General features: G+C 46.0%; 1 protein-coding gene across 7 annotated transcripts in view; it reads left to right on the forward strand.

Annotated features, from left to right (window-relative positions):
* SEC14L1 (SEC14 like lipid binding 1) overlaps positions 1-20,093 on the forward strand; it is a 67,832-nt gene extending 47,739 nt beyond the window's left edge. For all 7 annotated transcript variants that reach the window (XM_071210827.1, XM_058284795.2, XM_058284793.2 and 4 more), the window contains 11 exons: positions 82-191; positions 3,405-3,594; positions 5,963-6,051; positions 10,007-10,077; positions 10,990-11,161; positions 11,429-11,563; positions 13,456-13,590; positions 15,762-16,013; positions 17,171-17,349; positions 17,689-17,790; positions 19,536-20,093. In XM_071210827.1, coding sequence (XP_071066928.1) covers positions 82-191; positions 3,405-3,594; positions 5,963-6,051; positions 10,007-10,077; positions 10,990-11,161; positions 11,429-11,563; positions 13,456-13,590; positions 15,762-16,013; positions 17,171-17,349; positions 17,689-17,790; positions 19,536-19,551 — 1,451 coding nt within the window. In that variant the 3' untranslated portion in view covers positions 19,552-20,093. The remainder of the gene's footprint in view (positions 1-81; positions 192-3,404; positions 3,595-5,962; positions 6,052-10,006; positions 10,078-10,989; positions 11,162-11,428; positions 11,564-13,455; positions 13,591-15,761; positions 16,014-17,170; positions 17,350-17,688; positions 17,791-19,535) is intronic.
* The last annotated feature ends 6,477 nt before the right edge of the window (positions 20,094-26,570 follow it).

A 26,570-nucleotide genomic window follows, 5' to 3' on the forward strand; every position in this document is an offset into this window, starting at 1 on the left:
TTCACTGCATGGTAGAACTTTGGAAGCCTTCCAATCCCAGTGTTTCTAATTGCAAATAATGTTGTGTGACTTATATTCCAGACAAATTAGATGCAGATTACATCAAGAGATACCTGGGTGACTTGACTCCACTACAGGAGAGCTGCCTGATCAGACTTCGCCAGTGGCTCCAGGAAACTCACAAAGGCAAAGTAAGAATCACCGCTCAGTGTGCAGAGCTCTCCTTTGTGTGAAATCATGGAATACCTGGAGACTGGCCGGAGACCTAACCTGTCCCAGCCTTTCTGTTCATAGTTGTTAAGAGTGAATATTGGGGAGTGGATTTTGCTCGGAGGTTGAGCAACTGCTTCCCATATACAGGGTCCCAGATTCAATCTCTGGTGTCTCCTTAAAAAAAGTGAATATTCCTGAGTCCTGGAGCTGGGAGTGTTCCTTCAACCTAGAAGGAGCTGAGTTTGTATGTCTTGTTGGTGGCCTCTCAGTCCTTCATGGCAGTTAGGATGCCCTTGGATCAGTAATTAGCGGCAGTTTTTCTAGGTTTTACAGGAAATCGTTGAGGGCAGGAGCACTTGTGTCAAGTTACAGAGTAATGTTGTGTTCCAAGTAGTCACACATTTTAATTTTCAGAAGGTTTGAGAGGTCTTCACAGCTGGTTTATTTATATTTAAATTATTGAGCTTTTTAACATGGAGGTGAAGGAGGTCAACCACCACACCAGGGAGCCAAGAGTGCCTGCAACTGAAAGCAGGAGAATTGCATCCAACATCCATGTGGAATCTAAGCTCCCTCTTGATATAGATGTGGAGTGGACACAACCATTCTATAAGGTCCAGGATGGAGGAATAGAGTATGGATTAGAGTGGACTTACTCATATTCTATTCATGAACTATTGAGATTCGTAATCGAAGAAAATGTGGCATTGGTGTGGAGAAAGTGGCCATGGTGGCTGCTGGGGGTAGGGAGTGGGAGGAAGAGATGTGATGTGGGGGCATTTTCGGGGGTTGGAGTTGTCCTGGGTGGTGCTGCAGGGACAGTTACCGGACATTGTGTGTCCTCCCATGGCCCACTGGGTGGACTGTGGGAGAGTGTGGGCTGTGGTGTGGACCATTGACCATGAGGTGCAGCGGTGCTCAGAGATGTATTCACCAAGTGCAGTGAATGTCTCATGATGATGGAGGAGGTTGTTACGGAGGGAGGAGTGGGGTGAGGGGGTGGAGGGTATACAGGGACCTCATATTTTTTTAATGTAACATTAAAAAAATAAAGGCAAAAAAACAAATTATTGAGCTTTAATTTTTAGATTCTTTGTGAAATTCTGGCTTTTTTAAGGAATTAGATTTTTGTAGTGGGTCTTATACTAATGGAGACTGGTAGTAAGCAGAGGCAGGTTTGTCTTTAGTTACTGGACTTAGTGTAAGAGGGCCAGGCATTGCATGAAGTTGGCTGCCTTCAAATTCTGTCAGTCCTGTTTACTGTTTGAGGCCTACTGAAAACGACCACAGTAATAATAGCTGCCATCTGTCGGGTACTTCCCACGTGCTAGACACAGTCGTCAGTGCTTCTTTAAATCCTTCCAAGCGACCTGTGAGGTGGGTGCCATTTTTCACTGCCATTTAACATGAGGAAACTGAGGCACAGGGAAATTAAGCAGCTTGCTCATGAGTGCTGGGCCCATGGTTTGAACCTAAGCTATTTGGGTCCCAAACTCACATTCCTAATCACTTCTGTGAGCTGGAACTGTGTAGTGCTTCCTGAACGAAGGTGCTGCCACAGCGGTCAGCCGCATGCTTTGGGGTGGTGAGTAGGCGTGTCCTCCCACTCGCCTCGGTGTCTCTGGAGCCAGCAGCGTGCATCTGTGAGAACGTGGCCGTGGAGGAGGCCCTCGGTGTCTCAGGAGCCAGCAGCGTGCATCTGTGAGCGCGTGGCCGTGGAGGAGGACCTCGGTGTCTCGGGAGCCAGCAGCGTGCATCTGTGAGCGCGTGGCCGTGGAGGAGGCCCTCGGTGTCTTGGGAGCCAGCAGCGTGCATCTGTGAGAACGTGGCCGTGGAGGAGGACCTCGGTGTCTCGGGAGCCAGCAGCGTGCATCTGTGAGAACGTGGCCGTGGAGGAGGACCTCGGTGTCTCGGGAGCCAGCAGCGTGCATCTGTGAGAACGTGGCCGTGGAGGAGGACCTCGGTCCGGAGGAGGCTCAGGCGTGGTTTTGACCTCGTTCTTTAGTCAGGGCAGCCGACCTAGTGATGGCCAGTAGTGCAGTCTGGAGAAGGTTCCTGTGTGTTAGCACTGCCCAGCACCAGCCCTGCCACCACCACACTGCCACCAGCACCAGCACCAGCGTCAAAGCTGACATGTTTTGTGTTTTTGCTTTTTAATTAAGTGTAATATAAATGTGTATAACATATACTTTAAAACACGGAAAAGCGCACAGATCATAGTAATTCATAGATGAGTAAAGTGAATTGAAGCATTTGATGTTTAAGAAATTCTTTGTGCCTTCACTCTACTCTGCTGAAAACAAAATGCTATATTTTTCATATTAATAATGCTGATTTTCTTTTTTTCTGTTTTTTAACTTCATTTTTTTCATATAGTGTATTTTTTTAAAGATTTATTTATTTTGTATTTATTTCTTGTTCCCTCCCACCCCCCCAGTTGTCTGCTCTCTGTGTCCATTTGCTGTGTGTTCTTTTGTGTCGCTTCTATTCTTGTCACCGGCCCAGGAATCTGTGTCTCTTTTTGTTGCGTCATCTCTCTGTGCCACCTCTCCATATGTGCGGTGCCACTCCTGGGCAGGCTGGAATTTCTTTCACGCTGGGTGGCTCTCCTAACAGGGCGCACTCCTTGCAAGTGGGGCTCCCCTACGCGTGGCAGGGCACTCCTTGCGCGCATCAGCACTGCGCATGGGCCAGCTCCACACGGGTCAAGGAGGTCTGGGGTTTGAACCGCGGACCTCCCATGTGGTAGGCGGACATTCTATCCATTGAGCCAAGTCCACTTCCCTAAATATATTTTTTTAAATTAAGATTTGTTTTATTTATCCCCTCCCCCCATTGTTTTTGCACTAACTTTCTGCTTTTTGTGTCTGTTCATCGTCAACTTGTTGGGTTGTCATCTTGTTGCAGCAGCTCACCTGCCAGCCCCTGTTCTTTAGGGGGCACTAGGAACTGAACCTGGGACCTCCCATGTGGTAGGCAGGCACTCAACTGCTTGAGCCACATCCAGTTCCCAGAATAGTGCTGATTTTCTAATGCATTAAGGAGGATTTTTCTTCTAAGGAGTAATTTTAGATGGCATAATAATGCAGCTTAGAAAGTGGGAGTTTTAAAGTCTTTTCCCTCAGCACCTTGTATATTTTTCCCCCTTAGCAACTTTTAACATTGCTTGAAACATCTTTTTCTTTTATTAGATCCCAAAGGATGAACACATTCTTCGGTTCTTGCGCGCTCGGGACTTTAATATTGACAAAGCCAGAGAGATAATGTGTCAGTCTTTGACTTGGCGAAAGCAGCACCAGGTGGACTACATTCTCGACACCTGGAACCCTCCCCAGGTCCTTCAAGATTACTATGCAGGCGGCTGGCACCACCATGACAAAGGTGATTGGTAACCTGGGAAATGTCTGCATTTCCATCTTTTTCTGTCTTGATAGGTCATTAAAAACATGCTCAGGGATGACTAGAGAATAAGTAGGGCCCTATGAGTGCATCGCCCCTCCTCACACAGAGGACTGAGAAACTTCCCAACTAGACACAAGTGTTGCTGCATTTTCCTGCTCCTCTCCCTCCTGTAAGTGGCACAGCCAGTGCCACATTCCTAGACCATCCTGGAAGTCCCCATGAAGGAGCCAAGGAAGGGCCTGCGACTGAGCATTTTCCTCAGGGACTCATACAGTCTGTGGGCAAGTCACTGCTAAAAAATAGTTTAGACCTATTAACAAAATACTGTAGACTACACTACTGGCCATCACTGGGTTGGCTTCCCTGAATAAAGAGCAAGGCCAAAAATAGTTTAGACTTACTAAACAAATGCTCTGCAGCGTCAGGCAGAGCTTTCCCAGTAGTGCTGGTAACGGGGTTTTCAATGACTTCAACCCCTGCCACATCTGTGAAAATGTTTAGTCAACTTTTCCATAGCAAAACAGTGAAGAGGAGGTGGACGTGGCTCAAGCAGTTGGGCTCCCATTTGCCATATAGGAGGTCCAGGGTTTGATACCCAGGGCCTCCTGGTAAGGCTAGCTGGCCCGCTCAGAGTGCTGCCCCATGTAGGAGTGCTGGCCCAAGCAGAGAGCTGGTACAGCAAGATAACACAACAAAAAGAGACACAGAGAAGAGATAATAAGAGATGCAGCAGAGCAGGGAGCTCAGGTGGTAGAAAAGAATGATCACCTCTCTCCCACTCTGGAAGGTCCCAGGATCGGTTCCCAGAGCCGCCTAATGAGAATATAAGCAGACACAGAAGAACACACAGTGAATGGACACAGAGCAGTCAGTGGAGGGAGGGGGGAGAAATAAATAAGTCTTTAAAAAAAACCAAAAACAGTGAAGAACTTTGGTTCTACTTTGTGAAACATAAATCAAGGAGAGTAGTGTGTCTAAAATGTAATGGTTTAAATGAGAATTTTAAAACACAATTCATTGGGATTGCTTTTCACATTTACACCTTGCAGGAAATCCTGCATTGTCAAAGGTATGCTATTTCCTGAGTCAGGATTTGGTAGCTGGACAGAATGGAATTGCAGCATTGGAGAGAAGCCACAGGGCATTACATAAACCTGGCTGCCTCGTCCACATCTGACCAGGTCCTTTCAAAACTGAAGTGTTCCCATTTGTTTATTTTTCTGACTTCATCTTGTATATTTTTCCGGAATAATTGTAGCTTTACTAATTTTCACTAAAAGCATATAATATTTATATTTATTCCAATTTGCAACTCTTATGAGAGTAAAAAGATTGGTAATGAGACATTGACAAAGGTCTCTTATTAAAGGCTGGGGAAAACTTTTCATGTAAATCTGCCTTTCGACAAAATTTTGGGGCACAAAAACTTTTTACTTTAGGTAAAACAGACCTAGAAGCAGATTCTCCAAGGAGGTGAAGTTTACCAGGTGATAAATAGAAGGTCCCTTTGTCAAGATGAAGCCACTGATCCTCCATTAACAACAGAAGACACATCTTTGTTGCTTTTCAGGAGCATTGTCAGCCAGTTTCCTCTCCACTGCTGTGTTTTGAATCTGAGTGGCACGAGTCTCAGGACACAACTCTGGCCATTGAGGACCTTCCCATGTGCCACGGCCCATGGTGACATGGAGTTTATGTCATGAGTTAGGTTCCTTTCAAGCTCCACCCCATAGACTGCCAGACTGCCAGGCTATAAAGAAGTAGGGCCACAATTTACTGGCTGGTATGAATTTAAAGATTTCTAAGAAGCCCTCATTTATCCTTGGCCCTTAGGGTGGGAATTGAGGAAAGTTGGTCTTCTATCTCTCTCTCTCTCTCTCTCTCTCTCTCTTTCCCGCCCTCTCAGTTGTCTGCTCTCTGTGTTCATTCACTGTGTGTTCTTCTGTGTCCACTTGTATTCTTGTCCGCAGCACCGGGAATCTGCGTCTCTCTTTATTGTGTCATCTTGCTGCGTCAGCTCTCGGTGTGTGCATCGCCACCCTGGGCCAGCTGCACTTTTTTTGCGTGAGGGGGCTCTCCATACGGGGCATACTCCTTGCGTGTGGGTCTCCCCTACATGCGGGACACCCGTGTGGCATGGCACTCCTTGCGTGCATCGAGAGCTGACCTTTTACAAATCTTCACCATAACTTTTTGTTAATCTAAGAAATGAAGTTACAAAAATTCTCAGATAGGAGACGCTCATCCAGAGTATGGAGCCTATTTCCTTTTTAGGTTTCTTAGCTCTGTGTGCTTGGCTTCATGTCAGGAGTGGTGCTGATGTAGTCTTTCCCCCTCTTTCCCGCAGACGGCCGGCCCCTGTATGTGCTCAGGCTCGGGCAGATGGACACCAAAGGCTTGGTGCGGGCCCTGGGAGAGGAAGCCCTGCTGAGATATGTAAGTGCTCGGCCCACACGGCCTCCGGCTCCTCTGCCTTTCCGTGGTCTTTCTCCACGAACACGACTGGGATATTACAATGAAGTTTTCCTAACAGCGCATAGTCACAATGTGAACAAATTTTGACATATTCTAGTTGTTATGGAATACTTTTTCAAAACATCTTAATTTTTCTGGTTACAAAAAACAACACAAAAACACAAAATTATTTTGTAGAAAATGTGGTAAATATAAATCATTATAAAGAGGAAAATATAAATGATCTGGCTCTATAAACGTAATTCCTTATATCAAGATAAAAGAAAAAAAGCCATATATTTCCATTGCAGGCTGCTGAAGAAGAATCTGATAAAATTCAGCATGTAGCCATGCCTAATAAAAACTTAAGTAAAAAGGATAAATTGAAAACATATAAACATTTTAAAGATGAGTTAATAAAAACCAACATGCTGAAAACATTGTGATTGTAACATGCTAAAGCTAGTTCCATTAAAATGGAAATGAATTAGGCAAGTGTTCTCTCAGCTTCTCTTTCAGTACTGGGTGGAGCTTCTCACTGATGCAGTAAGACAAATTGAAAAGCATGGCTTCAACATTGGGAATAAGACAGAATTGCCTTTTTTGTGGATAAGATTGTGTATCAGAGAAACCCAATGTGCTATTGAAACTGTCATTAAGAGTTTAGTAAATGTTAAAAAGTGAATGGATTTTCTTTATATTAGCAACAAATATTTGGAAATTTTAAAAAATCATATTAATGTCTGAAATATAAATTATCCAAGAATTTTATAGCATTAGAGATAAAAGAGTTGCATAAAGAAAATATAAAATGTTATCGAATGTCATAAAACCAAGAAAACTGGTTAAATGGAGAAACATACAATATTCGTAGATGGGAAGAATAATAGTGTAAAAAGTTGTCTTATAAGAGCATATAAATCTAATGCTATTTCAGTCACATTGTTAATGTTTGTTTTAGGGAAAAAAACAAAGTTTTGAAGGTCCTACAGAAGAATAAATGTGCAGGATTGCCCAACTCTTGTCTTTTAAGAAAAATAATTTTTTGGGAACTTGCCTTATCTGATAATAAAACTTATAAAAGCAGTTGGGAGCAAAGCTGATGTTGGCATAGAATACATAAATAAATTGTTGGAACAGATAGTAGGTCTAATATCTATTAAAATAAGCTAAATTAGCATTTAAATACAGTGGGAAAATGATGTTTTATTTCGTAGTTGAAGGAAGCAGATGTGGCCCAATAGCTAGGGCATCCACCTATCATATGGGAGGTCCAAGGGTTTGATACCTAGGGCCTCCTGGCTCTGGTGAGCTGGCCCACATGCAGTGCTGCTGTGCATAAGGAGTGCTGGCCCATGCAGGAATGCCCCCATGTAAGGGTGCCCCCCCATGCAAGGAGTGGCCCCTGTGCAAGGAGAGCTGCCCCGTGTGAAACTGCAGTCCATCCAGGAGTGGTGCCACACACACAGAGAGCTAGTGCAGCAAGATGATGCAACAAAAAGAGACACAGATCCCCAATGCCACCTGATGAGAATGCAAGCAGACACAAAAGAACACACAGTGAATGGGCAGAGAGAGCAGACAATGGGGGGAAGGGAGAGAGAAATAAATAAATCTAGAGAAAAAATAAATAATATTTCATAATTGATGCGGGTATAGTTAACTTTCTAGATGAAATAATCGAACCTCTGCCTCATACTGTGTATGACAATAAATTCCAAGAGGATGAAAGATCTAAATAGCATGGGGTTGGTCCTTAAGCAAGGTAGGAAACCAAGAAGCTCTAGCAGAAAAAAATGGATTTGACTGTGTAATGTGTAAAGATTTCTCCGTGGTAAAATACCTGTACCCACAGTTAGGGCAGAAGTCATCCTTGAAGGGAGTATTTTTAACATGTATTTTACTGGACAAACAGTAAGTGTTCCTAAAGTACAAAGAATTCCTACAGGGGAGCATATGTCACTCAAGTGATTGAGTGCCTGCTTCCCATGTATGAGGTCCTGGGTTCAATCTCTGGTACTGCCTAAAAAAAAAAGAATTCCCACAAGTTTAAGAAAAAGACATCCCAGTAGAAAAATTGATAAGGATTATAAAGAGGCAGTTTACAGAAGAGGAAACATGAAAGGGCAGTAACATTCATGGAAACTGCAATCTTACGAGCAGCTGGAGAGATAAACATCAGAACAAGACCAAGACCATTTTTTATCTTTCAGGGTTAGTAAAAATTTTAAAAACATTGATGGTGTTCAGTGCTGGCTAGGGTATGAAGAAGCAGGGACTAATGCTTGTCCAGTAGTCTGTGCTTTGTTATCACCTTCTGAGAAGGTTAGTTGGCAAATGTATATTAAAATTTAAAATATTCATACCTTTTTACCCAGGAATCTCACTTTTGGGCTTCTCTCCTACAGAACTAGAAAGACAAGTGTAAAAGGGTCTTTATTGCAACATTATTTTAATGTTAAGAAAGGGAGTAATCTGAATGTCCATTAATAGTAGAATGGTTGAGGGGAAGTGGACTTGGCCCAATGGATAGGGCATCCGTCTATCACATGGGAGGTCCAGGGTTCAAACCCCGGGCCTCTTTGACCCTTGCGGAGCTGGCCCATGTGCAGCACTGATGCACGCAAGGAGTGCCCTGCCACGCAGGGGTGTCCCCCGTGTAGGGGAGCCCCACGTGCAAGGAGTGCGCCCCGGAGGGAGAGCCGCCCAGTGCGAAAGAAAGTGCAGCCTGCCCAAGAATGTAATTCGCGAATGGACACAGACAGCAAAAACAGCAGGGCGGGGGAGGAGGAGGGGAAGAGAAAAAAAAACAAATTTAAAATCATCTCATTTTTGATATTTACAGATACATGCATATATTTCTGTGAGCACAGACATATACAAACTTATCAGCGATTACCCAGGAGAGTGGGAGCAGGGCGGAAGAGGGAGATTATGTGATCTTTATCTTTATCTTTACATTCTTAGGTAGATTGACCTGCTGTAACAACATTTGTTATTTTTTGTAGTTGGAAAGGAAAATCTATTAATATATTTGAAAAATTCAAAAGAAGACAAAGGTCATAAAATGTTTTTTACCATGGAATCAGTACATCACTCAAGAGGACTTCCTGGGGGGTTCCATGTCAACGCCCACAGGCCCCTCAAGGAGGCCTCTTCATACCACTCTTGGTGTTTTGGAATCAGGCTCTTAGTGTCATTAACAGGACCTGACTTGTCTGCCTGGCTCCAGCCTCACCCCTTTCCAGTGCAGCCTCGGTCCTGTGGCACTTACCATGCCCCCACCCCAGAGAAGAATACTCTCCTTACAAACAAACAAACTTCAAGAGTACATGCGTAATCCCATTATTCTAAATTACCCACTGTTAACATTTTGTATATTCTGTTAACCCCCCACTACACGTGTGTATGTGCTTGTACATATGTATGTACGTATCCATATGTATCCACATACGTACATAGAGATAGAAATATGTGGACGCATTTCTGTAGGGGAAGAAGTTTGTTAATCCAAATAGAAGGGTTCTTTAAGACTGTCCTGTCTCTTGGCTGGTACATTTAGTATCAAAATATTCCCCCCCCAACAGATACTTCTCGCCTACTATACCAGATCCAAATGTGTTTGTTCTCAAGACACATCGACAGAGTATGTCCTCCCTGGTTTATCTGGCAACTTCTCTATTACTTTACTTAGAATGGCCAGGACCTTGGCCATAGATGATGGTGTTTGTTTTCTTTGGAGAGTAAAAGGTTCTTCTTGGTCGATTGTATGTTTTACACGTATAAATGTGGCAAAAAATCCACATATCTGACCATGGTGGTTTGCATGCCTAGCTGTAATATGCTTTGTTGATATCAGTGTCTTTCATAGCTTGGTCCTGATGTTTCCACCCATTGAGACAATCATGGTGAATTTTTATGGCCCTTTTATGTGCAGGTTCTCTCTATTAATGAAGAAGGTTTAAGACGATGTGAAGAAAATACAAAAGTCTTTGGTCGGCCTATCAGGTAGATGTGCCTTTTTGTTTTTTCTTCCAGCTTATTAAGTATATGAGCTAAGTGTTTCTAGTTAATTTTTTAGAACCAAAATCTGATGGTCTGCTGTTTTCCATAGTGTTCTAAGTGGTAGAAGGTAGATAAAAATATAACATGATCAGTCGTGAGGGACAGTTGCTGGGTTTTAGTGTTTCTTTCTGCATTTGGCATTGCTGGCATGTCAGCCTGAATGGGGTGACTTATCTGGGTAGTCTTCAGTACCCTTATTTGCCCAAGGTTGCAAGTTTGAGGCATGGTTAATACATTTTTGCAAAAAAAAAAAGAGGAAAAAAGAGAAAAAAGATTCTGTGTTCCTAAACCATACTTGTAATTATGGTGAACTGTCTTAAAAATGTGCAGTAACTCACAGAGGTTGACATTTGAGAAGGGTACAGATGGCTCACCAGAATGTAACTCTGTGTGTGCAGGGATCTGGAGGAATTTCTGTTCACTGCCATGCCTTCAACTCCTAAGACAGTGCTCAATTCAAATATTTGTTGAAGAATGGCTTATTGTGGTACAGCTGCACTGCATGTTAAAATGCCAGCTGCGTGCCCTGTTGATGGTGGAGCAGCTCGGGTGACAGAGCACGTAAGGACAGCACATTGTCGCCTCACTTGCTGGACCCCTGAGCACAGCTGAAGTTTTTATTCACTGTCCATCAGCTGTTGGCTGCTTTGATATTTCAGCAGTTGGTGCTGCCACATGGATCTTCTATGCTTTATATGAATAACGTTTGAAATAAAAATATAGTTCATAAAACTGTAGTTTTAAAAAACTGTGTATTTTTAGAAGTGGATGTAAATGACTTTTATAATATCAAAAAGGAAAAAAATGCTAATCATGCCACCTATAGACTAAAGCCCATGTCCGTCACACCTGCAGCTCGTGGACGTGCCTGGTGGATCTGGAGGGACTGAACATGCGCCACCTGTGGAGACCGGGGGTCAAGGCCCTGCTTCGGATCATCGAAGTAGTAGAAGCCAACTATCCCGAAACCCTGGGCCGCCTGCTCATCCTGAGGGCTCCCAGGGTGTTTCCTGTCCTCTGGACGCTGGTGGGTTCCGACGTCTTTCTGCAGGAGGAAAAACCCAAATAAGCGTGGAAGGATATAGCATTTCTCTAATTATAAGGGAAACAAAAAGCAAACATTTTCCAAGTGTCCCCATGCCATTTAGATGGACTTTACAGAAAAGTATATTAAACTCAGATTGCCTTTCCTCCCTGCCACCCACCCACTCCCAGTATCACATTGTAATTGTAATCTTCGAAAATCAGACAGTATAGCACATGTGACCAAATGGCCTTTTCCCATGACTTACAGGTTAGTCCATTCATTGATGACAACACCAGAAGGAAATTCCTTATTTATGCAGGAAATGACTATCAGGGTCCTGGAGGCCTGCTGGATTACATTGATAAAGAGATCATTCCAGATTTCCTGAGTGGAGAGTGCATGGTATGTACTGAGGTGAATTGACGCACATTCGACTACTTAACAGGAGAAGGCCATGTGGGCTGGTTTGCACGAATAATTTCCAGAATTTTTGGGTCGGAGTATTTGTTTTAGATTGTTCTTGTTTTTTGGCTGTCATTTCTCCATTCCAGGGTTAAACTAAATAGAACCGTCTAGGTAATTGTTTAACGTCGTCATTGTTAAATACTAATGAGAATTTGTTATAAAATCTAATATAATTGTAGCTTGCTCTCTTCACAGTTTTGTGTGAGTCAGATCTTTCAACTGTTCTAGAGGAGTTGTATTTATTCTCAGAAAGATTGCCTCCTTGACAGTATCAGGATAACATTTTAAAAGTGGAAATATTCAGGGGTCCGATTCTTTCATGTAAATTTGGTTTTTTTTTATATATTGAATTGCTGGATAATCAGGCAAACACCTCTACTTTGGTACCTGTCCCATTATGAGGGACTCTGAGATGGGTAGGACCTTGAGAACCTTTTAACCCTGTGTGTGTGGGGGGGGGACGGGCACCAACTCCCCGATCCAGTGGTTAAGGAAACTGAAGCCTTTCGAGGTCTGGTTTGGTCCATGGCATACTGTAGCAGCTGAAGTCAGCTGGCATTGGGACTTTTCTGTGGTATCGTATCTGGTTCTTACTAGGGAAAGGATCTCTAGTCATCCTTAGTAGGTAAGAAGGTTATCCTTTTGTGATGTGTACACACTGCGCTTAGCTCATATATTTTAGCTAATGAATTGCACTTTCAGGGAAATCTTCCCAAATGGTTAGAGGAATTTAGAAAGCACTTGAGTTCAGCTCTCAGTTCATCAGTCCTGCTTTAAGAAAATTGCAGGCATAATAGCAGTACTTTGGCAAGAAGCTAAATTACAGGACCATTAGCTTATCAGCTGCCCATGAGGTTAAACCATGAGGTTAGGTTTGTAGAAACCCATAAACTACTTTCATTATATATGATAATGAAAGTGTCATTGCCCCTTCTAATTGTGATTGGAAGGACAAGCTGGAGTAGGAGTCTTGACTCCCAGTCAATCATGTCTGCATTTGTCACGCAGCGACCACCGTGATGCTGTATTCATGATGTTAAGAGCTCCTGATGAATTGTTGAAGAGGTGATGCGGCCTGAGGGTTTTAAGCCGTGTCAGTTGGGTATTTTCTAACTTTAGGTCATTGCTGTGTCATGTCTCCATTCGCACACACTGTGAGTTGAAGACTGCTGTGTTTATTCCTTGAGTAGTTGCTCTGCAGACTGGTTATGGAGAGAGTACTTGAATTTCATGAACTTGAGTATTGTGCCATTATATCAAGGTCAACTAGGAATATTATGACATACACAAATTCTAATTCAGCCTAGCCAGTCTCAAGCAAATCCAAAAGAAGTTCTCCTTTATTCCACACAGGACGGTGTTCTGGGCCACCACCTGACTTTGGTCAGACACAAGGCTTTCTTCCTTTCTTCACTGATGATGTATCTTGACTATAATCGCACATAATAAAAATAATGCCTGCAGCTGTTGAGAATAGATTCTTTTCTTGACATACTTCTTTTTTCCTTTATGGGCGATGTAAATACTTCTAATTCTTACATAAACCGGCTTTAGTAATTGAGTCCGGTCACATGAATATTAGTGTGAATTCTGCAATAAATCAGCTTCAAGTTCTCATTTATTCTAAGCAAAACACATGCATTTAAGTGGTTTTTAAAGAATGTTTTGCTAAGTAGCACAGAATATTTTGCGACATTGCCAATGTTTTCCACTTTCTAACCAGCTCCAAGGAGTTGAGCATATCGGGATGCGGTGCTTGCCAGTATGTTTGCTTTTCTGAGGGTTAGTTTGTGTTTGCACAGCTTTCAATGGTATGCTTACATTTGCAGTGTGACGTGCCAGAGGGTGGACTGGTTCCCAAATCTCTGTACAGGACCGCGGAGGAGCTGGAGAACGAAGACCTAAAGCTCTGGACCGAAACCATCTACCAGTCTGCCAGTGTCTTCAAAGGAGCCCCGCACGAGGTACCCCTCTAGCTGGAGGTGCCACCCAGGGCATCCAAGCCCACTCCCCTGTCACCGGAGAAGCTGGTCTCTAGGGATTTAGTTGAGAAGAATCAACTACTTTTTCTGGACTTTGTTTTTACATTCCTTTCTTTTACACTTGATAATGTCAGTAAATGTCAGCGTTGAAGAGCAGTTCTCTCAAGAGTAGGAGATAGATGTGCTTCACCAGAGGGCCTTGAGGGGCACCAGCCCTCGCCCTCGTGACCCTGAGCAGAAGCAGGAATAGCCAGTCTTTTCTTGTGGGAGATTAATTCCTGAATTTAGTTTATTTAAGGGTTTTATAGAGCCAGTTGCATATTCTATTTTTTCTTGCCTCGGTTTTGGTTATTTCTGGAGTAAGGAAGAGGCAGCCCATCTCTGTTTTCCCTTCTTGCTCTCACAATGTGGTGCTGAGGCACGAGTGTTCCTGTACTTCTGTGTGTCCTCCGGCGTCACGAGTGGCCTCAAGCATGAGGGCCTCCCAGTGGCATCACGCCTTTGCTCTTGCTACCCCTGGGGCAAGGCTTGTGGCTCACAGCGGCTGGAGAGGTCGGTAGTTGTAGAAACAGGGTGTTGGCTGGGCTGCTGGGGGCGGCTGGGAGCGGGCCCCATGCTGCTTTGTGCCATAGCAGCTGTCCAGCACGGCCACCTGCCAGTCGCCATTGCTGCTGCGTCTCCTAGGACTTGCAGGGCAAATAGGTGAAGGGAGTACTGTGCTGCGGTTTGACCAGGCAGAGACATTTTCATAAATGTGTCTTGAGGATGCTTTGTATTAATTTCTTACCTTTCAAAGCAGTGGCTATATGTCTCATTGTTGTGTACGGTGGGCTCTTTCTATCCTTGTTATGTCTGGGGACAGACTTGCAGAGGCTGAGTCTTCGCCTTTTATTAGGTAACCATTGATCTTACCCACATTAAGAAATTTAGCCGCTTTTTAGGTTTCACATGAGTCACAGGGCATTTATAGGAATGTTTAGCCAAGTCTCCTCCACCAAAACGGTAAAGAACTTCAGTCCCACTCTGGGGCTAAGTAACACATAACTTAAGGATGGCAGTGTGCCTCAAATGAAGACTGAGTTCTGTGTACCTTGGGAAGGCGGGAAGAGGTGGTGCCTGGCCGAGGTCTCTGTCTAAAGCTGCTCTGAAGAGCCACAGCTGTGTCCCGGATGCTCTTGGATGCCCCATTGTCCTTTCTTGGGTCTGCTGTTGAAGGGGATTCCGAAGTGGTACCTTAGTGGTGCTAAGAGGCAGGAGTGTAGTGAGACAGCCCTTCAGGCTACTTGAAAAAGAGCCGGACTTGTGGAGCGCGGAGGCACCGAGGAGCGCAGCAGGTTCCACACGGAGGGCGGGGCAGGCAGTGGAGAGGAAGGGCGAAGGAGGCACACTCTCCTGCTCCTGCTGCTCGGCTGGCTTCCACTTCTTAGTGGTAACATAACTTCTTCCAGCTGGTTTGCATTCTCACATCCCTCCCACAGTCGTCTATTAGAAGTATAACTTGATTGTGCCCTGCTGGGAAGCTTTTAGCAGTGTACTCTAGTGCTTTATACTTCATAGCAGCATGGAGTGTAGTTTTTAGGTTGCCACTCGGCCCCTGTGCCATGTCACCCTCCCTTTCCTCTCCAGCTGCCGACCTCTGCTCCCTCATCAGAAGCTGCGGGCGGGCTGGCTCGCTCTGCTGGCTGCCGTGGCGCGTGCCCCTCTCCTTGCTTGGAAAACATTCTTTCCCTTCTTGTGTGTGCTGCTTAGCTTTTGCCTTCCTGGGGGCCTCCCCTGGGCTCTCTGGTCTGCAGTGACCTACTAAACCGCTTACATACACTCTTACACCACGCAGACATTTTTACACCCAAGACTGAGTATTTCAGAGTGTGGTGGGTCAGGTGGTTGGGGGAGCTCGTGTGCAGGAGGTGACAGAGGGCACAGGGCCTGGCATGTGACATGAGCAGGGACTGTTGGTTGAAAGAAGGGGAAGAGTGAGTGGGGAACCTCAGTCGTTCAGTTAGGAGTCTGAAGAGAGCGCTGACGAATAGCCACTCCCCGCCCCCGCCCCCGCGGTCCGCGTTGGGAAGCTGACCTGCCGGGCGCTGCTGCCCCCGCCGCAGCTGGGGCTTCGTGCTCATGAACCTTGGTTTGTTGTTGAAACCTTTTTCCAGATTCTCATTCAGATCGTGGAAGCCTCTTCAGTGATCACTTGGGATTTTGACGTGTGCAAAGGGGACATTGTCTTCAACATCTATCACTCCAAGAGGTCGCCGCAGCCTCCCAAGAAGGACTCCCTGGGAGCGCACAGCATCACTTCCCCGGGAGGGAATAACACGCAGCTGATAGACAAAGCTTGGCAGCCAGGCAGGGACTACAGCATGGTGGAGTCACCGCTCATTTGCAAGGAAGGGGAAAGTGTGCAGGTGAGAGCCACACCTGCACCTCTCTGCAGCTCGGTCCCTGGGGCTCAGGCAGCCTGTCCTTTGCTTCGCCCACACTGTGTGCAGTTTCACAAGGTGCAGGTTGTCTGTGGCAGAGCAGTTAGGTGGGTCAGTTTTAGTTGTGCTGTTTCTTGGCTGTCAGAGCAATTCAGAAAGCCAAGGGAGTTGCAGAAGGAAAGAACTCACACGAAAGCCACGGTCTGGACCCATCCATGATTTCCGTTGCAAGCGCTTCCATTCTCTCTAGAAGTGTTTTCACAGAAGCAGCATAGGAGAGGAAGGAAAAAGCATTATGTGCACAGAGGCCTCTGGGAACCCAGAACTCCCCCGAGGAATAATTTGACCGTGTGCATTTGTCTCCTTCAAAGAAAATCACCCTAAATAGAAGTGAGAGAAGCAAGTACTTAGGGAACTGTTAACTACGGTTAGGAGAGGTGCTAATTTATTTTAAAATGCTGTCAGTTCATGTTTTAAATTGTGGCCAGTTGTTCTAGGGCCTGTGCTCAGGCTGGAACTCCCCGGATGTCCTGGCCTTCACAGCAGATGCTTCATTCTGCTGCCACTAGTTTTCAGGGACACGCTTGTCAGTGCTTCGGTCTAAGAAGCAGAGTAAAGAAGAGTTGAAGCGTTTTATTCTGTTTTTAAAATACCACAGTCTTTAATTCCAAATTAATGGAAATAGTAGCTTTTACAGAATGCCATGGTTTTAACCCAGAATACTCCAGTAAGGTCATTGGAAGTGTGTCACAGAGAACACTGCCTGGTTCAGAGAACTTTTGTGGATGCCCAGGGCCAGATGAAGTGCTCCTCCCCGGCCGTGCTCCGTACCCAGCGCTGGCCGTGCAGGGCGTTCTCCCTGCGCAGCCCTTGAGGGCGGGCATGGGTCCTCCCTCCGCAGGGCCGGCCCAGCTCCTGGCAGAGGGCCGTGAGTTGGCACTCTGTAGATGGCAGGAGACTGTTGAACTGATTCCTAAGAGCGAACCAAAATAGTAGGTCTTTAATCCCATTGGCTTATCACGTAATTACTGCTAACTACTAGTGAGACCTGGAGACATCACCCTTGGCATTTGTCAGGCCCAGAAAGGACAAGGACTTGGGAGATGAGTCCTCCTTGGCTATCACGGCTTCCTTGTTCCTAGGGCTCGCACGTGACACGGTGGCCGGGCTTCTACATCCTGCAGTGGAAGTTCCACAGCATGCCGGCGTGCGCTGCCACCAACCTGCCCCGGGTGGACGACGTCCTGGCCTCCCTGCAGGTGTCTTCTCACAAGTGTAAAGTGATGTACTACACAGAAGTGATCGGATCCGAGGACTTCAGGTGCGGCTGCCCTCGCCACCGCGACGGTCTCGTGGCGGGTGGGCGTGTGCTCCGGGGAAGGCGCGCGGCGCAGTCCACGCCCTGTGCAGGACCAACACCTGCCATGGGTCTGAGGTTGCTTGGCTCAGTGGCTCTGCCTGTGTGTAGTGGACGAGTGGAGACATGGAGCGTGCCTGGCTCCAGTGTGAGCTGCGGCCCTGGGGCCACCTTTGTGGTGCGGAGCGAGCCTGGGAAGGAGTGAGCTGAGCAGGCGGTGGGGCCGGCGGGTAGGAACGGGGGGGCTGCTGCTTCCCAGGGCGCGGCAGGCCCCCTCACCCCTTCTCCTTCCGCTGTCTTCAGAGGCTCCATGACCAGCCTGGAGTCCAGCCACAGTGGGTTTTCCCAGCTGAGCGCCGCCACCACCTCTTCCAGCCAGTCGCACTCCAGCTCCATGATTTCCAGGTAGTGCAGCGACGCCTGTGCCCAGTGCCCGAGGGGATGGCCGCGCCGCCTCCGGACTGCCAGCAGCTCCGCCCCGCCCCGCCCCCGGCGACCCTTGTGCAGCCTCCTCTCACCCTCTAGGTAGCAAAGTAGCTCTCCAGTGGTAAATGTAGTCATTTTGATCCTGAAACCATCTCGACAGGTAGTTTTAACTCTCACTAACCCTACCTTTAACTCTATAGCCATAGTTTTTGTATACAGTGTGCACAGAATCAAACCAGAGCACAAGGGCTCTCTTGAAAGAAAAATAGTTTATATATCAATTAAGAGGTTGACTTTGTCTCAAATGTTGATGCAAAAAATGTTTTCAACAAACTCCACCCCTCATTTCATTGTACGTTAGTGACTGGATTCTCCTGTCAGCTGCCAGATGAGCCCCACCCCCTCTCTAAGGGAGCAGAAGCCCGCCAGCCTGCTTCCCACAGACTCTGGCCGCCTCCTGCTCTCTCTTGGTTATTCGAGACGTCCTGCTGGCCAGGTGGCAGCCCGCTGGGACCCTTTCCCCTGATCAGCCGCTGTCTCAGTCTTTGAATCTGAACAATTTGGAGGCAGCATCTGGAGCACCCAGCCCTGCTTCTGGTGCCCAGACTCCTCCAGTGTTCTAAAGTGGGTCCTAGTGGATCAGGGAGGACTTGAGGAGACTCCTCAGGACCTCAGCAAATGTTGCTTTCTCTTTCTCCTTTTACAAATCTTTGTGCTCCTTTGCATACGCTTAGCTGGCAGGGCCTCTTCTTTTCTCTGCTGGTGCGTTGTTCTGCCTGCAGCATGCCTGCTCTGAGCCCCTGGAGCTCTGCTGCCCCTCTGCTCCTTGGAGCAGTGAGTCATCAGAGCCCCTGTCAAAACAGAAGAGCGTTCTGAAAACAGCCGCAGTTGCCAGTGTGAGGCTGTTGCACTGTGCGCTGTAGCCAAGCAGCATCCTCACCGTAGATTGGGGGCGCGCACCTGTGTGTGTATGTGTGGGTGGGTGGGTGGCAGTGGGTGCTGTCGGAGGGTGGGTCAAGTAGAAATTTAGTTCATGCAACAAAGGATTCTTCATAGAAGCAAATCACAATAAGATTCTTTCACCTTTCACATTTTTACATTTTTGTTTTGATTATGAGTTACAAAGCCCACTCTGTCTTCCATGGGCCCTCATTTCAGCTTGTTGTGGGGAAAGCAGGTCATGTGCAGATCTGTCCTGGAGGTTCGTAGGACTCGTCTCCGTGGTGGAGACATGTGCTGTGTGCTGTGTGACAGAGGCTGTCTTTCAACAATGTGTACCGAGCAAGCCCCAGGCAACTCTCACCCGGGTGTGTGGTGGGCACGCAGGTCCTCGACCACGTGGTAGGAAAACCACCCTCAGGTATCCGCTGGGGGCCTTGCGAAGGAGAGCTGCGTGGAGGTGTGTGCGTCCCACGTGGGGGTGTGGGAGGGCTGGGGAGAAACCGAGCAGGCGGCTGAGAAAGCCAGCCCCTCGGTGCAGTCTGCCATGCCCTCAGCGGCCAGCCCCGTGCTCAGCCGCCCTGAGCGGCTTCCTGGGCCACGGCTCCGGATTTCCTCTGGAAGGACGAGCTCTTCTTTGGCACCTGAAGCCTTGTTTCCAGGACGCACGATAGGGTGATGTAATGCATTTGTGCTGCTTCCAGTCAGTGCTTCTTGTTTCCCAATTATAAGGACCTGAAGAGGGTCCCTTCTTTTCTTTCTTTCTCTCTTTCTCTGTGTCTCAGATGGCGACTTTGCTGACAGCTGCAAAGAAAACACTCCACTCAACAACCCACATCTGCCCAGAGATGTTTGTAGAACTATTTGAATTGCAGCCACTCCCCCACCCCCAGTCTGAAGATCTATTTTTTTTAATTGATTCAAAAGTGGCACTGTTTTATCCCCAAAGAGCTGAATGCATCTTTAAGAGTTCAAAGCACATTGCTGCACAAACGCTTACAGGGTTTACTCATGAGTTAAACAACACCTAAGTCTCCTTGTAAGGAAAGTTTGGGGCGTATATAATTTGATTTTGCTGTTTGCATTACGTCTCTTTACTTTTAGTACCCTGCCACTCTTTTTAAAATGCTGCTGTCATTTCCCCTTCCTCTCAGCACTGATGATCTTTTGCTTTTCCCCTGCTGGTGTCCTCATTTACTTTCCTTTCTAAATCCATTATTTGCATATCGAAATCTGTAAATGTTTTGTAAACATATTACCTCACTCTTGGTAATACAATACTGATAGTCTTTAAAAGATTTTTTTATTGTTATCAATAATAAATGTGAACTGTTTAAAGAAAAGAGAGTGTCTATTTCTTATTGTGAAACGTCATTTTCCCTTGAAGACTGAAATTCTAGAGAGGGACCTTTGGAGATGGAAGGAATGGGATTCTGGAGCTAGAGTACCCAGTTACACATTCCAGAAGGCCTAAAAAAGGCTTAGCTGGTGCAGGAGTGGGTTTTTGCAGGGTGTGGATCCGTCCTGCGAACAGAATCACAGCTATACGGTTGCTGTTACATAGGAGAGACCCAGTGCTTGTGATGTGCCATATTTCCTCCCAAACTACGAACCTTAGAATGCGACACCTGGTGGGATGTTTCTTTAGTTTTAATGTGAATCTCTCTAAACCAGTGGCCTCAGAGAAAATAAAACACGCAGGCTGTAGACCTTCAGAATCCTGGGTTTCCTTGGCTCTGGCTTCCCAGCCCATCGGATCGTGTCTGCAGCGGAGCGCAGCTCAGGAGGGCAGGATGCCAGCTGTCTCGGTGAGGTACAGGCGCAACACCGCAGGACACTAGTTGCAGCCTTGCCGGGGCCAGGAAGCCAGTTCTGTCCCCATCAGGAGCCTTCCTAGTCGAGGTCTGTCCTTGGCGAGACCCTGCCGAGGGGATCTGGCAGGAACATTCCCCGCCTGCCTGCGATTCATCCTGGGCAGCGACCTCAGCCACAAGCATGCGAGGTAAGCAGTCTGCATGCCCAGCCTCAGCCGCGCCTGCATTGCTTCATTGATCGCTTTGCCAGCCTGTTATTGAAGGAAGGAGAGGGCCTTTTTCCTGGGTTCCTTTTCCTCTGTAATGTCTTTGTGCTTGTTGTCAAGTGAGACCTCCTGGTGTCAGGCCTGTGGTTTAACTTGAGTCCGATTCTCACGGTAGAAGTCAGGGCAACATGATGCACAGGCGGGGGTAGTGAACACCTGTCAGCTGCCTTCTGTTTCTTTGCTGCCCACAGTAAGTGTCAAGGTGAAGTGGACTGTCCTAACAAGGGTCATCGGGCTTTTGTTTTAATCCACCGAGTCTTTAATACACTTTTCCTTAAATGTATGGTCTCCTTTACTATCTGGTTACTATAAAACACTGACAAAACCTAAACCATAAATAGTTTCCTGAGTTTTAGCAGAGGCATTCTCATTAAAACGTTGCCATGAAATAATTATGCGTTGGTTTTGTTTGATAAGTTAAGGCTTTGGAAAGCAGGGGTTTCTGGGAGGATGGTGGTGGACTGAGAATTCAGTCTCTTTAAATCCCCACTTAAGGAGAGCAGCTCAACTGCAAAACCAAAAAATCTGTGGGCATCATTTACACCAAAACTAGGGAATAGTATATCCCCCAAACTCCAAAATAGAAGTGCCTGGAGACAAACCATGATCCTCAAAAGACCCACGTGTCATCAGTGTTTGTGAGGGAGAAAGCACAGCTCACACAATGGGATTTCTGATACATCCAAGAACAGGAGAATCTGATAGGAACCGATGGGGACTTAGTGGGAAGCATCACAGCTAATCTGAGAACGCAGGGGAACAGGAAAGGATTTTGCCCATCCCCATAGTGGGTGAGTACAGAGGACCCACAGTGGAAAGGTCAGAAGGGCTTGGCACAGGGAAACGGACTTTGGCCCAGTGGTTAGGGCGTCTGTCTACCATATGGGAGGTCCGCGGTTCAAACCCCGGGCCTCCTTGACCCGTGTGGAGCTGGCCATGCGCAGCGCTGATGCGCGCAAGGAGTGCCGTGCCACGCAAGGGTGTCCCCCGTGTGGGGGAGCCCCACGCGCAAGGAGTGCGCCCGTGAGGAGAGCCGCCCAGCGTGAAAAGAAAGAGCAGCCTGCCCAGGAATGGCGCCGCCCACACTTCCCGTGCCGCTGACGACAAACAGAAGCGGACAAAGAAACAAGACGCAGCAAATAGACACCAAGAACAGACAACCAGGGGAGGGGGGGGAAATTAAATAAATAAATAAATCTTTAAAAAAAAAAAAGAAGGGCTCGGCACAGTCTAGCCCCTAGAAACTCCCAAACTGCCCTTCCCGGGTTCCCTTGTAAGAAAGGACCCCCCCCCTCACCCCCAAGGAAAACCTGCTTGGGGTGGAATAAAAACTAAGTAGGATGCAATTGAATAAGAAATAATCATATTTCCATGTTATGGGCACACAGACTATAAAGAGGCAATGTTTGACAAGAATAGCAAAGGGATATAAGAACAGACTGTATACAATTGAAGTTATGTTGTAGGTTAAAGACAGATTGTTTAATACAAACCCCAAGGTAACCAACCATAAAGAAAGTGTTTTATATTTTTTAAAGATTTATTTATTTATTTAATTCCCCCCCCCCCCCCCCCCCCCGGTTGTCTGTTCTGTTCTCTGTGTCTGTTTGCTGCGTCTTGTTTCTTTGTCCGCTTCTGTTGTCGTCAGCGGCATGGGAAGTGTGGGCGGCGCCATTCCTGGGCAGGCTGCTCTTTCTTTTCACGCTGGGCACTGGGCGGCTTTCCTCACGGGCGCACTCCTTGCGCGTGGGACACCCTTGCGTGGCACGGCACTCCTTGCGCGCATCAGCGCTGCGCATGGCCAGCTCCACACGGGTCAAGGAGGCCCGGGGTTTGAACCGCGGACCTCCCATGTGGTAGACGGAAGCCCTAACCACTGGGCCAAAGTCCGTTTCCCGAAAGTGTTTTAAATGTGTACAGAAAAGGTAATGAGAAAGGGCCCAATCGTTTACATCACAAAAGATCAACTATACACAAAAGAAGAGGAAGCACAAAAAGATAGAAGATACATAAGAAACAGGACAAAATGGCTGTGAGGGAAGTCCTGCCTTATCAGTAATCACACCGAATGTAAATGGATTAAAGTCCCCAATGAAGAGATGCAGGTTGGCAGAATGAGTAAAAAAGCACCAACTATATGTTATGAGAGACACACCTTAGACCCAAAGACACAGGTTGCAAGGGAAAAGATGGAAAAAGTCCATGTAAACAGTAACCAGCAGAGAGTTGAGGCAGCTATACTAATATTGGACAAAGTTTAACTGTTACAAGAGAAAGAAAGATGCTATTTATTAATAAAAAGGGTCAATCCACCAAGAAGTAATAATCCCAAACATTTATTCACCTAACCGCATTGCTCCCAAAACACAAAGCAAACATTAACAAAATGGAAGGGAGAAATAGACATCTCTGTAATAATAGTTGGAGACTTCAATACACCATGTTCATCAATAGAGAGATCATCTTGACAGAAGACTAATAAGGAAACAGAACTTGAATAATAGTATAAGTGAACTAGACCTAACAGGCACATTCAGAACACTACACTCCCAAAACAGCAGAATACACATTCTCAAGTGAATGTAATCGTTCTCCAGGATGAACGACATGTGAGGTCATAAACAAGTCTCAATAAATTTAATAAGATTGAAATTACACAAAGTATCTTTGACCACAAAGGAATGAAGCTAGAAATCAATAACAGCGAGGATTGGCACATCCACAAATTATGGAAGTTAAACAACTCACTCTTAGTCAATAGGTCAAAGAGAAATCAAAGGGAAATCAGGAAATCTCATGAGAAATTAAAATAAAAACAACATATTAAAACATGGGATGCCGTGAAAACGGTGCTCAGGGGGAAATTTATAGCTCTAAAAACTTACATTAAAAAAGAAGAAAGCTCAAATTACAGACCTAACCACCCTTAGAGGAACTAGAATAGAAGAGCAAAATAAACCCAAACTGAGCCAAAGGAAAGAAAGAAGTAACAAAGAATAGAGCAGAGATAAATGAAATAGAGAATATAAGAAATAGAGACTCAATAAAACCAAATGTTCGTTCTTTGAAAAGGTCAATAAAATCTACAAACCTTTAGTCTGACAAAGGAAAGAAGATCCAAGTAACTGAAACCAGGATATAACACATATAAGAAACAGGGCACAAGGGTAGAACTGAGTCAGTCCTGAAATTGGGAATGAAAGGGGTCATACTACTGGCCCCACAGAAATAAAAAGGATTATAAGAAAAGACTGTAGATAACTGTATGCCAACAGACTGGATAACATGGATGAAATGGACAAATGCCTAGAAGCACACAAATTACCTACACTGACTCAAGAAGATACAGGTCTCAAAAGACCAATAAAGGGAAGCGGACTTGGCCCAGTGGTTACGGCGTCCGTCTACCACATGGGAGGTCCGCGGTTCAAATCCCGGGCCTCCTTGACCCGTGTGCAGCTGGCCCATGCGCAGTGCTGATGTGCGCAAGGAGTGCCCTGCCACGCAGGGCTGCCCCCCGCGTAGGGGAGCCCCATGCGCAAGGAGTGCACCCCATAAGGAGGGCCGCCCAGCGCCAAAGAAAGTGCAGCCTGCCTAAGAATGGCACCTCCCACATGAAGAGCTGACACAACAAGATGACGCAACAAAAGGAAACACAGATTCCCATGCCGCTGACAACAACAGAAGCAGACAAAGACGCAGCAAATACGCAGCAAATAGACACAGAGAACAGACGACTGGGGCAGCAGGGTGGGGCGGGGTGAGAGAAAGAAAACATCTAAAAAAAAAAAGACCAATAAAAAGTAAAGAGATTGGATCAGTAATAAAAAATCTCCCAACAAAGAAAAGCCCAGGACCAGATGGCTTCACAGGTGAATTTCACCAAACATTCCAGGAAGAATACGAATCCTGTTCAAGCTCCTCCAAAAAACTCAAGAGGAAGGAACACTTCATAACTCATTCTATGAGGCCAGTGTCACCCTAATACCAGCTAAGACATCACAAGAAAAGAAAATTACAGACCAATACCCCTCATAACTATAAATACAAAAATCTACAACAAAATACTAGCAAACTGAAACCAACAGCAAATTAAAAGAATTATACACCATGATTTATCCAAGTATACAAGGATAGTTCAACATTTCTTAAAAGAGCTTAATATAATACACCACATTAATAGAATGAAAGGAGGAAATCACATGATCATCTCAACTGATGCAGAAAAGCCACTTGACAAAATATGGCACCGCTTCCTGATAAAAGCACTCGGAAAAGTAGGAATAGTAGAAAATACCTTGCCATGATAAAGGGCATATGTGAAAACCCTGCAGCTAACCTGATGGCGAAAGCTTTCCCTCTGAAACAAGGATGCCCTTGACGCCCACTATTAACATTGTTACTCAACATCGTGCTGTAAGTTCTACCCAGAGAAACTAGGCAAGAAAAAGAAATAAAAGGCATTCAGATTGGAAAGGAAGAAGTAAAACTCTCCCTATTTGCAGATGACATGATCCTATACACAGAAAATTCTGAAAAATCCACAACAAAGCTACTAGAGCTAATAAATTGAGCAAAGTAGTAGAATATGAGATAATCCACAAAAATCAGTGGTATTTCTATACACTACTAAAGTACAATCAAGAAAAAAATCAAGAAAAAGTATTCTATTTATAATAGTAAGTAAAAGAATCGAATATCTAGGAATAAATTTAACCAAGGATGCTTGTACACAGAAAACTACAAAATATTGCTGAAAGAAATAAATGGAAGGACATTCTGTGTTCATGGATTGGAAGACTAAATATTGTTAGGATGTCAATTCTACCCAAAGCAATACACAGATTCAGTACAATCCCAATCAAAATTTCAGCCAACTTCTTCAGAGAAATGGAAAAGCCAACCATCAAAATCACATGGAAGGTTACATGGCCCCAAATAGCCAAAACTGTCTTGAAAAAGAACAAAGTTGGATCACACTTTCTGATTTTAAAACTTACTACAAAGGGAGCAGATGTGGGTTAAGCCATTGAGCATCTGCTTCCCACATGGGAGGTCCCGAGTTCAGTTTCTGGTGCCTCCTAAAAACAAAACAAAACAAAAAAACCCCAAACAACAAGCAAACAAAACAACTCAGGAGAGCTGATGTGGCTCAGTTGAGTGCTGGCTTCCCACATACGAGATCCCAGGCTCGATCCCAAGCCCTAGTACCTAAAAAAATAAATAAATAAATAAAAACAATAAAAACTTATCACAAAGCTACAGTAATCAAAATGTGTCGGGAAGCAGACTCAGCCCAGTGGTTGGGGCGTCCGTCTACCACATGGGAGGTCCGTGGTTCAAACCCCGGGCCTCCTTGACCCGTGTGGAGCTGGCCCACGCGCAGTGCTGATGCACACAAGGAGTGCAGTGCCACGCAGGGGTGTCCCCCGCGTAGGGGAGCCCCACGCGCAAGGAGTGCACCCTGTAAGGAGAGCTGCCCAGTTCAAACCCCGGTCCTCGTTGACCTGTGTGGAGCTGGCCCATGCACAGTGCTGATGCACACAGGGAATGCCACATCACTCAAGGAATGCGCCCCATAAGGAGAGCCGCCCAGCGCGAAAGAAAGTCTGGCTTGCCCAAGAATGGCGCCACACACAAGGAGAGCTGATGTAGCAAGATGACGCAACAAAAAAGAAACACAGATTCCCAGTGCCACTGATAAGGATAGAAGCGGTCACAGAAGAACACACAGCGAAGG

The sequence above is a fragment of the Dasypus novemcinctus genome, chromosome 21, assembly GCF_030445035.2.
Source record: "Dasypus novemcinctus isolate mDasNov1 chromosome 21, mDasNov1.1.hap2, whole genome shotgun sequence".
NCBI lineage: Eukaryota > Metazoa > Chordata > Mammalia > Cingulata > Dasypodidae > Dasypus > Dasypus novemcinctus.